The 13560-nt window shown below is 30.0% G+C and overlaps 1 protein-coding gene across 1 annotated transcript in view; it reads left to right on the top strand.

Moving 5' to 3' along the window:
• Positions 1–13560, top strand: part of LOC105359808 (visual system homeobox 2) — a 90769-nt gene that overhangs the window by 46441 nt on the left and 30768 nt on the right. Inside the window, exons 4-5 of the mRNA XM_011496511.1 lie at positions 5893–5983; positions 8473–8596. Of these exons, the coding sequence (XP_011494813.1) occupies positions 5893–5983; positions 8473–8596 (215 nt within the window). The remainder of the gene's footprint in view (positions 1–5892; positions 5984–8472; positions 8597–13560) is intronic.

Here is a 13560-nt window from a genome sequence, read left to right as displayed (position 1 = left end):
TGTGTAGGTTTGTATGCTAGACTTGCTTTTTTTGTTTTGATATTTTCTATCTATTTATCGCACTTTCTCTCTCAATTTGTGGTCCTTTAAAACCTTGTTTGCTTATTTTTTTCTTTTTTTTTTGTACTTACTTTGTTTTCTACGTAAGTATACTTTTTCCTAACTAATTATGTCCTACGAATGGTTTTGTGAATGAGATAAGTGCTTATGCTCAATGAATTCAACTACTAATTAATATACATTTACGCTTATGTTTTACTTCATTTTTCGTTTTTGTTTTTTTTTTCTTGTTCAAAATAAAGGCATTAAAAAACGTTTATTCTATATATTCATTCAATTGTTCCGATTGGTAATATATCTTATATTAATATATCATAAAATATAGTACATGAATTAAATTTATTTACTATAAAATAAATATTTTTATAATATGTGACAATTACAAAGTATATAGAAATTTAATTCATATGTGTAATCGCTTATTTCATTTATAGGTATTTAAATTAAAATAAATATTAAAATTTTTAAAAATTATATGAAACTAAGTTATTTACAATTCCTAATGAAATTGTAAGATCATTTTTGTGTAAATTTCTTTCACAATAGCCTTTCGTAAATAGTAATTGTTAGAATTATACCGTCAATACAAAAAAAAAAAAAAAAAAAAAAATAATAATAATAATAATAAATGGGCATAATCTTAAAGCAATATAATTGCATTAGTTATTAGTAATGTAATATTATTCATAATATTATTAATTTATATTATATAGCCCTTGAAGAGGCAAATTATCTTTCATTAAAACTATTTTTAAATTAAATATATTATGGAAAAAGCAATAATATTGCTACTATATAAATTTGGTATGCTCAAACTATTATGTTTACAAAATTAATAATATGAAATATACTTCAAATATGTTTGTTAGTTGATAAAATTATATTAGTTCCTATGTGCAAACAATTTTCTCGTGTAATAATATTAAGTAATAATCGTTTATTGGATTAAAATTATAAAATGGTAAACTAATTAAACTTACAGAATCGTTTTAAAAATATTTTCTTATACGATATTTTTTTTTAAACTACTGCTTAAGTTTTATATAAAATTTGATGAAAATTTATGATTGATTAAATCTTTCCTTTAACGATTATGCATCAACGATATCCTTTATTTTGTTCTGTTACACATTATTCTTCACACACGAGATTTGCGAAAAAGCAAAAAAGGGGAAAAAATAGAGAGAAAAGAAAATTAGAGAATCAGAAAAATCCAATGCCGGCATTACACTCAAATTGATGGTACTAAAGTGTTAGAAGATCTCGCGAACATTATTCCAGAAGCCGTTATGCCTCGCACTTAACATGGCAAATATACATTTTTCCCCATCAGCGACGTACGTTATTTGTGACAGAAAAAAAAGCAAAAAAGAAAAAAAAAAAAGGAAAAATGAAAAAAAAATTGGACTATTTTTACGTGATGCATCACTATTGACGACCAAATTTTTCAATTTGTCGATCAATACGAATGGTGTAAGCATTTTTTTCCTCAAACTCGTCAATTTTATATACTCTTACAGAAAACTTTTAGCACAAAAGTATTTTCGAAAAGTATATTTTTAAATTTTATTATTTGTCTGTCTCTCAACTTATTTTTGCTTAAATGAAAATTTTAATAATACGTAGAGAATGCGTGAAAAGAAATTTTCGCCTTATTGTTATAATATTACAAGAATAAAAATTTAATTTTTTTCTTTTTTCCAATGCTGTCATTTTAATTATAATTTAGAAATTATATCATGAATTGTCGTTATTGCTTCTAGCGGAATGTAAAAATTTTAAAAATGAATTTCGACATTTCAAACGTTAATTGTACATACAATTTGTCGTAATTTAATTTAAATTTAAATTAAAAAGAATGTCCAGATGAAGTCTCTAGGCTAGCTTAAAATTTCTGAAAACTTTCAAGTATTTATATTTTTACATAAAACTATTACCTCTATTATTAAATTGACAAAAACAAAAAAAAAAGCAAAAAAACAAAAAAACAAAAAAAAAAACGGAAAAAAGTTGCTGAATGCAGTAAATATCAATATAGTCGACATAATCGTAAAGTATACTAGTCATGAAAATTACAATCCAACAAAACGAATAGGGTGGAAATAGGTAAAAAGAAGAAAGTAAAAATGGGCAGCGAGAAATTGATCCTGACCTGAAACTATAAAGGCTCCCTTCAAAGCACATAGAATAGGAAAGATCGAGTAAGAAAGAGAAAGGAAGAGGGAGACTTGACAAAGTAAGAAAACGAAGAGGCATAAGAGGGGCGCATGGATGAGGAAAAGAACGTCAGTTTAGGAAGAAAAGAAAAGGAAAAAAAAGGAAAAAAAAAAGGAAAAAAAAAGGAAAAAAAAGGAAAAAAAAAAAAAAAAAAGAAAAACTATGTGGCTTAAAAAGGGTCGTTTTAAAAACAATCTTTGCTTATGGTTTGACTGGCTAATGTTAGCGGCATATGCTTCGTGGTCTATCTTCCTTGAAATCCTCTCCTACCAATGGTAAAATTTTTAAAATACATAATCAACCAATTTGTTTTGTCTTTATGTGGCGTGTGACAGGTTGGGGCTTTATCGTGAATCGTGTGACGCGATTAGGCAAAAATGTCGAAAAGCTATAAGAGTCGTCCCTTGCGCACGCTCTACGACAGCTTTAATGTTTCCTACGATACAAGCAATTAACAATCAAATCAATGTCTCCTAAATATTGTACAAATTATTTATTTATATATTATTATATTAAATATTAATAGATTGTGTAGCTTACAATATTACTGCAAATTATAAACATTATAATAATAATGAACGTGCTTAAAATTAAATCGAGTACTTTATTCAATTAAAAGAGTTAACATTAATTAAATTTCATATTTAAAGAGAAAAAATTATTTTGGACAATAATATTTGGATGTTCAATTGAGTAGAATTCGAATGCATTTTAAGAGTCGACACATGCACTTTCTATGATCTTTGATCGATCTATATCACGAGAATGTTGAATTAGACAGCAAATCATATAAAAACGTGTAATTTTAAGTAGTAAAATTAGCGGTCGTAAATTATATCGTTGCGGCTAATATTGCGGTTAATACATAAAGCATTTGTATAACCAATAATCTGGATAAATAGTAATTTCGTTGAAAATTATTAATGAAAAAAAAATAAAATAAATAAATAAAAAAGAGATAAAAAAGATGATAAAGCAACAACATCATGCCTCGAGCAATTATATAGAGCAATTTAATAGAGCATAGCCTGGGCCGTTATTTTTGTCTTAAAATTCATCTCCATCCTTATTCATAATTCCCTAATAAGGGCTGTGAAAATTATGATTAAAATGTACGGCTCATTGCTTGCTAACGACGCGCGACTCGAGCCGAGCGTCGCGCCACTGAAACTCAAGCGAGAAATAATTCATTGTGCGGTCCGCGGACGGCTTTTAATCCATGGCTGCGTCGTTCATTTATGTAAAAGTCAGGACAGAGAGGCGCAAGACGAGCATTGCCTTCGACAAGGACGCTTACAAAAAGCTCGGCCTCCGTTTCTAATCGGAAGCGACGCTTTTCCCGAGTTTGAGCACGACGGGCATAATAAGCCTGCATCCGCAGAGTCCAATTAGTCCAGACGTAGATAATTGGGATTAAGCTCTTAATTAATAGTTAATTAGCTGTGTGTTCGCAGCGTCCTTGTGCCTAAAGATGGCGGTGGTAGGGGATGGGTCGGGGAATGGGGTGGGGCGTGGGGAGAGAGAGTGAGAGAGAGAGAGAGAGAGAGAGAGAGAGAGGGGGGGGGGGGGGGGGGAGTTGATACGCAGGCGTGCGACACATCGCCGATACTCAAAGGCCCGCGCATAAGCGGGTGGCACGTTGTGCTTATGGGTGCGCAGTTTTTTAGTTTCTTCACTTAAATTCAAATTCTGTTTGCCTTTCCTATGCCAGTTTTAATTAAAGGTGAATTGACAGCGCATGTGTGCTTTTGCTTCAGCCTGTTAGAAACGCATGCTGCCAATTTCGTTAGCACGGAATTAGTTAGGCCGGTAATTAAAATTTTAAAGCTTCTGACGTAATTGGTACGTAAAGTTTAGCTTTTTCACCTATTTTTTATGCGCATGAAAAGAAGAATTGCAAAAAAGGTTGATGAAATTGCTGGCTTTAATGGCTTTTATGTAAATACGTATCTCCCTGTACATTCAATTATTTTGAATGGATCCGCGTGCTTATCGGCATCTACCGATTCAATAGTTAATAAACTATTAGTTTAATTGTTGATAAATAAATATAACTAGTATTTAAATAGTCTTTCTAAACACTTAAATTTCATTCATCATCGTCTGTAACATCTCCGTCAAACAATCAGCAATTATAATTTATATCTTAACAAATATTAAAGTCTAAAGTGCAAACATATTACGATTTCCAATTATAATATTTATTATAAAAACCTAAATTATTTAAATATATTTTAAACAAACTATTCAATTTTTTAAATACTTATTTTTCACATTATTAATTATATTTAATAAAATACCAAAATTATCGTAAGCTTATAACAAAAAAAATTTTTGTAAATGATATAAGTAATTGACAATTACATTACATAACAGGAAATAAATTTTCTGACTCAATTAGAGCAATTAGTATGAAGTTATTATAGTTATCGGTACGCCAGTAATATAATAGTCAACCAACTTGATCCTGTATACTAAATACTAATAATAATAATTATTGTAGTATAAATTATAATACCACATTCCTTCTCTGACATAATCACATAATGAGATTCATAGCAATAATGACATTTATTGTAGACACATCACGTTACATTTTTACTATATTAATTCCTTTATTATTTCATATCATTGTGTTACTTATTTATCTTATAATAATAATTCTTATGAGATGGTTAATCGATATTTCATAATAGATTAAGAGGAATTTTGTTTTTTTATTTTTTTTAAAGAATACTAATTATTATCAAAATACATTATCATTGCATATTTAAAAAAATTTTTTTAAGTGAAGATTAAAATCATAAAAACTATTATGAAGATAACATTTTTGAAAATATTTTCTCAAATATATTTTATATATTGGAATATAATATGTGAAACTCCTTAGATTTTTCGATCTTACTTTAGTTAAATATCTAAATATAATGGAATGGAATTTCGAATAAAATTATTTGTTAACATAAAAATTTCAATTATATTTAACTTCACATCACTACGTAATTGAATACCAAACTGATAGTAATTTTAAATTTTTGTAACTCATTAAGATTGTTGTAAACCAGAAAATACTTAAAAATTTACTTGTACCCATTGATCAATATGTATATATATACTCACACACACACACGCGCACACACACACACGCACACACACACACGCACGCGCACACACACGCACACCCACACGCACACACACGCACACACACACACACATATATATATATATAGATATATATATGTATACTGAAATTTAAAATATGTAACGAAAAATATTTATAATCAGTCACTTTATACTAAATTATATAATTCTTACCGGAAAAATATCATTAATGCCTATAAAAAAATTATTTTCTTACCTGAGATGATTTCGTATGTTTCCTTGTTTATTTATCATAACAGTTTCGTGTTTAATTTTTTTTTTTTTTGTATAATTTTATGTCATAGTATTATATATGATGATTATTATAAATAACAAAATTAATTATATAATTTATTTCCAACATGAAACAATTAAGCTAATTAAAAAATTAATATAAATTTAATAAACAAAGATATGATTATTATTTAATATATATAATATTTAACTTGTTTTTTTTTTTACTGCGTGTTTTAGGTATTGGCCACAGCATTGAATCAGGAAAAGACTTTACAGTTGACGGACTTTCAGGGTTTAGTAAAAAGAAAAAGAAGAAGCGTCGACATAGGTGAGGCCCTGATAATAACTTTTATTTGTATTATTTAACATAATGTTAATTTAACTTATTTAATATATTTATATAGATTCAGAATAAGGAAGATTTGTTGTTTAATACACTAGTATTAGTATTTTGTTATTATCGCTATGAAACTTTCATTTACCAAAAATTAATGTCAAGTTTTTATTAAAATTCGTGTTATTTGTCGGTGTTACAGCGATACGATTTTATTATGACAAACAATATGTTACATATAACAATTTTCGGATAAATTTCATATAAAAATTAGAATTTATATAATAGCATCCATTCAATGTCAGAAAATAAGATCTTAATTATATCCACTTTATGTAATGTTATGTTCATGCTGTTACACTATTGGGATCGAACTAATGCATCTCCTATACATCGTCAGCCATTTTGAAAAGATTTCGTGTCTACGAATCCTTTTCTTTATTCGTGCTGCTGGGGTTTCCTTTACTATTCCTTTTGATGTACCGATACTCTACACGATTCTGCTTGAACGAAAAACGTTTTATAATGAACTTTTTATAATTATACGAATAATCTTATTATTGAATTTTTTAAACACATATATGACGATTGATATTCGTGTATAGTAATGTACGATCATTAAAAACTCTTGATTAAATATAAAGTCAACTCTTTTTAGCAGACTTAAGTATTATTCAGTTGCAATACTATGAGAATATTAATTTTAATTACATTCGTGAAGCTTATATACTACTACACTTTAATTACAACTCTTATAGTTCGCCACATAATACACTAATTTTAATAATTTGATAGTATCGATTGCATTGCAGTTTTGATACTATGAAAAAATAATGTGCAGAAAAAATCAGGATGTCAACAAAATTTCAACGAATATTTATCGAAAACCTTTTTTCACTAATTATGATATCTACATTAATTATTTCGTGACTTTACAGGTAGACTGTATTCTGTCAAAATTTTCAAATGCAATTAAATCTGATGACTTTTCTCTGGAAAATAATTCGATAAATTTGTACAAATAAGCATTTAAATTTTAATCCCTCATTAAATACCAGAAGAAAGTCCAATGAGCTAACAAGAGAAAATAAAAGATTTATTCCAACGACTTTACGGATCTCGTTATATACAATAAAATCTACGCCCGTTAAAATTATATGGGCGTTTTAAACGATGAAAAACTTTTTATAGTTGTCATGCATTTAATGAGGCGATGATCATACGGGAAATGATTTTCATTTTCAAAAAGGGATATTTGACGCCTGACAGATGCGTGTCCATCTGCATCCTTGCGGACAACCGGCAATTTGTCGAGTCGATAATGATTGCTCGTGTCTTTCATCAGTTTCTCTGTCTTCTTCTTTCTATTTCAATAGTTTGCATTCGTATTTACTTATCTTGTGAAGGAGCGTGAAATAGGCGTCTTTGATTATTCCGAGACAAAAGATACACACATAAATGCACCCGCGCACGCACGCACGCACACACACACACGTATATCATATGGAGCAAGTTCTTAAACAGACTATTAATTTTTGTTATTTTAAGCTATAGTTTTTTTACCCGCCTTTTTCACTCGTAAATAACTTTCTCAGAGAATTAATTAAAAACGACAATTTATACTTATTATTACACAACTCACTTAACATACTTTATTTATACGTGGATTAACGTATTAAATAAAACGTAATAAAAAAAAAAAAAAAAAAAAAAAAAAAAAAAAAAAAAAAAAATAAATAAATCAGTAGTTAATAGGTATAGTTCAGATATAAAAGAAATTATAGAAAGTATATGAGAAATAGTATTTTGAATAATATAGTGAAAAATATTAAAATTTTTATTATAATTAGATTTGTTAAATTATTAGTGATTTGGTTAATTAAAGGAGAGTAACGATCAAACTCCATATATGTAACATTTAACTTATAGCTGAATATCATCTATAATTCAATATTGGCAATGTGCATTCGAATTTTGAAATGTTGATTTTGTTAATCTTTTGATAATTTTTCTAGATAAACGAAAGAATTTACCATAACGTGGATTAATGATTGAATAATGAATGATATATGTGATTACGTTAATAAATTCGTTGATAAATGCACCGGAAAGATAATTTTGTGATGATAAGCATTGAATAAAATTAACCAGTACTAATCCTTCAATTTAAAGTAAAAATCTCGTATCCAGTTACTTTGTTTTCGACATTATGGATTATACAATCTCTCTATAAATATTTATTATCCATAAATAAGGAACTCCAAGCAATCTGTATGAAAATCAAAATCACGAAAATAAGAACGAATAATATTGTTGTTTGGAATAAGAAAGGTTGACTGTGATATTCAATAAATGATAAATAAACAAAAAAAAAAAAAAAAAAAAAAAAAAAAAAAATTACAAAAAGAAAAATTGTGTGGGACTTAGACTTACGGAAGGAGTTGTAATGGCATATAACTAGGTTCATGTGGTTGTTGCTCCAGGACGATCTTCACGTCTCAGCAACTGGAAGAATTGGAGGCAGCATTCAAAGAGGCTCACTATCCTGACGTCTACGCGCGTGAAATGTTGAGTCTTAGGACGGATCTTCCTGAAGATAGGATACAGGTAAGAATTTTTATCACATAATTGCTAAATTTCTATGAACATCAATCCTTTACTTAGCATTAAAATAATCGCTATTTCAATATAATCACTACAAATAATAGCGTTTAATAATGGAAATTTATAATAATTTATTAATTACTTGGTTCATATTTTAATTATCAATCTATTTGATATTATTAGTCATTTACTGGATAATGAATAAATAGATAAAATTAATAATAAAATAATTTATACTTGTTAAACAGCATAAGTCACTTGTATTTATCAGGAATTAAATTTGGTATGTTATTATTAAAATAAAATTCTAGCAATGAAAATAATTTTAAATATACTAAACTATCATTATTCTTATTATACTTAAGTTATATTTAAAATTAATAAATAAATATGTAAATAGTTTGAGATCAGAATTTTTTATTATTTATATTTACCATTTTATATCAGATGCATATTATTAATTTTACCAAATATTAGATGAAAAATTTAATTACATATATTTCTTTGAAATGTATATAATATTTTAGTATAAACATATTAAGCTATTTTAGATTGTTCATTTTGAAATTAACTGATGTACATCTGTCATTTGAGTATCAAATTACTATTGTGATTATTATATTTTAAACGAATAGTAATTTTCTATAAATAAATGTACACTATTGCGTTATATTCATCAAAAATATTTAAATTCATACATTCCATTAACAAAAATTATAAAATACTTTGTAATAACATTTTTAATGGATATTATATGCCTATATTAACGAATAATTTTTACGTAATATAAAATGTTATTTTAAGAATAAAAATTTCATGCTAACATAAATATTATTTTAAATTATTTTTAAATATTATTTGTAAAATTTTCATAAACACTAATAATTATTTTGATATTTACATTTATTTATGATTCTGTTCTTTATATATTTGTATAAAATACTAATAAATCATGTACACAAAAGTTGACTTCCTAAAGATACATAAGTAATCAGTATTTTCAATTTAAGGAATAAAAATTAATATTAATAAGATGAAATTTAAAAAATATTTTTTAATTGAATTATACTTCCAACAGCTTTCGATATTTCATTCGATGATATTCACATACGTATGTGCAATTTATTCTGATGAAAAATCATCAGTATGATGTTGAAATTTTATTATCGATTTGAAATTATATTACTAAATTCCAATTATATTCTGGAATTGAATTGAACATATTATAATATTTTGTTATCGATGTCATCGTTATTATATAAAAAATTATTAAAATTTTTTTTGTTAGTTATCATTAATTTGAATTTCAACAGATTCTATATATAATTAAAATATATATTAAAAAAGATTTAATTTATATATATATATATATATATATATATATATATATATGATATTATTACTCATGCTTTTAATTCAATACAGAATAAATAATTTGCTCTCAATGATATAATATATTGGTTTCTTTATAGAATTATGTTAATTTTTTTACTTAAATATGTGATGATTCATATTAGACATCAACGTCATTTTTAATATTATATCTACAATATTATTTTGAAGCATTAAGAATTCAATATAAATTTATGCTCCGTTGCACAATAAATAAGCAAAAATAATTAACTTTGTAAGGGTTAGATAATTTTGACTAATTTAACGAGTAATAATAATTACATTAAATAAATCACTTGCTCCTCAAACGTTCAATACAGTGATTAAGATATGAAGACACAACTGGTGTTGTTTATTTATTTCTAGTGAATCTCGGCTGAGATTATTCATTCCTCTCTAATTCCCAACTGCGTTTATTAATTCTGATTTCCACCAATCGGATCTACCACTGTCTTTACATTTTCAACCCTTATATTTTCCTCCCACCTACAAATCCACATCTGCGTAAACGTACGAATTAAACAATTGCATTTCATGTATAGGTTGGCACGCATTCGTATACGAAGAGGCAAGAATGGTCAAAAGTATGTGTAAATTCTAACGCACACAAAGAACCACTGTAGCCTGGATGAAAAGGATGCAGAGCGATATGGTTAGTGGAAGGGGTAGTGAAAGAGAGAGAGAGAGAGAGAGAGAGAGAGAGAGAGAGAGAGAAAAGAGGAGGAAAAGGGTAATGGAAAAGGAAAGAGGGCAGAACCGCGTGTGATTATTATATTTTTATATAATCGTATAACGTATATGCATACAAATACAGCTACGAAGTTCGCCCCACGCGGTCCACACTTGAGAATGAGAGAGAAGAAGAGGAAGGAAAGTAAAGTGGCAATGGGCGCATAATAAAGCAAATCGCATAGAAAGAGGAGAAGTTACCGGAATTTCGCGATGAAAACCGCGAATCAAGCGAGACGATTTATAATAGGCTTTTATAGATCCTAAATCCATGCATACATATACTGTATACCATACACGTGCGTATGTGCACGCGCGCGTGCTTATATGGCTACATACATGGGTGCACGCATGCAAAATAAATAGGTGCACATGGGCACAGTGGAAAGAGCGAGAGCGAATAAACGGGCTGGGGTGGGAGAGAATACGCCAGCAACAAAGCGGCCATTGCAGGGTGGGTGCGGTCCCGTAGCGGCCAATCAGCGCGACGAGCCTCGACTCCACTGGCCAATCAGCAGCGGGCTTCATGTCTATACAGCCGTCTTTTGTTTTAGCGCGCATTGCTTTTACCTTCTTCCTCGCAGAAGGGCTGGCGGGCGCGCGGGCGAGAGCACACACACGCGCTGGCAAACAGTGTCCTGCTAGTAAAGCGACGTAGGAACGGTCGAGAATGCCGCGAGTGGGGAGAGGGGTGGGGCCGTGACGAGGGCGTGAAGCGCTATGCGGGGGCGGTGGGAAGGGGACGCGGGAGGGCCACGCGCTGCAATCGTTAACGGGGATAAGGAGTTTTGCGCGCGTGTGGCTTCCGCCGCCACGACGTTACGGGGCGATGCCAACCTCGCTCTGTCCTCCACGAGCTCATAAGCTCGTACGAGCAATTTTCTGTGCGTGCGTGTCCGTGTCCGTGTGCGTGCGCGGGTGCAGGGCTAAGGCTCGCCTCAGGCTACGCGAGCATTTTTCCGCTAAACGCAGCTCTTCGTGCTGGCCTCTGGAAGACTCTATTTTTCTTTAATTTTCCTCGTGCAGCCACCCCTCCGGAGGGTTGCTAACCGGGGAGCTTTGTTTCTTTCTTAATTTCCTCGTTTGCTCCCTTTCTGCCTCTCCTCTGTAAACTTTTTGTTAACGTTCTCTTTTGATTATTAACTCTCTATTTCTCTCGCCTTCTCTATTTTGCTTTCTTATTTCCAGCCCTTGTTATCATTCTTTGTCGAGGACCTTTTACCACGAGATATCGCGCAGAGAGGATCCACGCGAGTGGAAATCCTGGCTTCAAAATACCTCGGAGTCGAGGGCATAATATACTCGCGACACAAATTTTATTTATAATTACTTCGCATTAGCTTGAATTTTCCAGGCACATGCTCATGAGAAAGGGGAAACAGGCTTTTCATAATAGACTTTTCTCGAGCTTAAGGGGCTTTATAATGATTGCATGCCAAGTCCTCGATATTCGTTATTAATCTATACGATTATTTTAGTGAGTCTTAAAATTATTCCAATGTTATTCCAGCCATCACATAAAGGCTTATATTCGTATAAATTAATTTCCTTTGTTGCTTAATTTCTATACGCGATGAGAAAAAAAAAAAAAATTACGGAAGTAACAGTATTATAAAATATTTTCTTCTTCTATTTAAGAACACTATGGGAGCTTGAATCGAGAATTAAATTGCAAGGATTTCTTCGTTAAAATGCTGTAATATTGTGTCGGCATTCTGATGTTAACTCAAGAAAGAGGATCTTTTATTTATACATGAAACATTTTACCACAATAAAGATCTTATAAAGAAAAAAATTGAATTGAACATTTTTTGAATATCAAGATTAATTATATATATATATATATATATATATATATATTATTTATAATGACTATTAATTGCTTGATTGGAAAGAAAGGAAAAAATTCTGAATCATTATCAATTATTTTATTATGAACGCTTCAATTATTTACTTACTTTTAGAAATTAATTTTTCCAATTAGAATAATTTAAATTTAAATAATTAGATATTTTACAAATACGTAAAAATACAAAAATCTATAGCTATTAAGTTAATAAGAATAATGCGATAGAGAGAGAGAGAGAGAGAGAGAGAGAGAGAGAGAGAGATATTTTAATCAATTAATAGAAAAATGAAGTAGACATTGTTTTGGGTCGATTAGATAATGCAGTAAATAAATAATGATTGATCTCGAATCATTGGCTATTCACCGATTAATGAACTGTGGAAGAATTCGTAAAATTTAGCAGATCATATATCATTTTCACCATTACATCGATAAAAAAAAAAAAAATATTGATTTTCGCAGTATTTGGAGCGGTCGAAAGCGTCGATGAGAGTAACAACGTGCGGGTGTGGGAATGAAACATAAGAGAAAAAAAGGTTATGGCTGAAAGTAAAGGGAATGCGTATGCATAAAGGACCGCTCGCCGCGAAGTTAATCGAAATGTCTTTCGCAGACTTCCGCCCACCGGTTCTTCGGTCCCGCCCCATGACACAATGGAACTTCCGGCGCGAAAAGGGACAAGAGCAGTATCGTAATAATCGGATAACGCGATTCTCCTTATCCCCGGGGACGGACGAACAAGCGCTTCTGATTCAGAATGTCAGGCCCAGCCGACGGACAAGCCACTCCTCACCTCCGCGACAATTATATTAAAATGTGAAAATGTGACTCTACTGGCGGGAGCGTGCAACTTGGAGTGGTAGATCTGATTGGAGGACTATGAGCCGATGAGTTATGCAAATGATTATTCCCTAAAGTATTGCTGAATTCATCGCTATTCCCCCACAACAGACCTAACTATTTATTTTCTTGCTTCCGGCAGAGGCTAATAATTCGC

Source organism: Ceratosolen solmsi, unplaced genomic scaffold, assembly GCF_000503995.2.
Source record: "Ceratosolen solmsi marchali unplaced genomic scaffold, CerSol_1.0 scaffold29, whole genome shotgun sequence".
Lineage (NCBI taxonomy): Eukaryota > Metazoa > Arthropoda > Insecta > Hymenoptera > Agaonidae > Ceratosolen > Ceratosolen solmsi.
The sequence above is the reverse complement of the archived record's forward strand: the minus strand, read 5'-3'. Positions and strand labels throughout refer to the sequence as shown.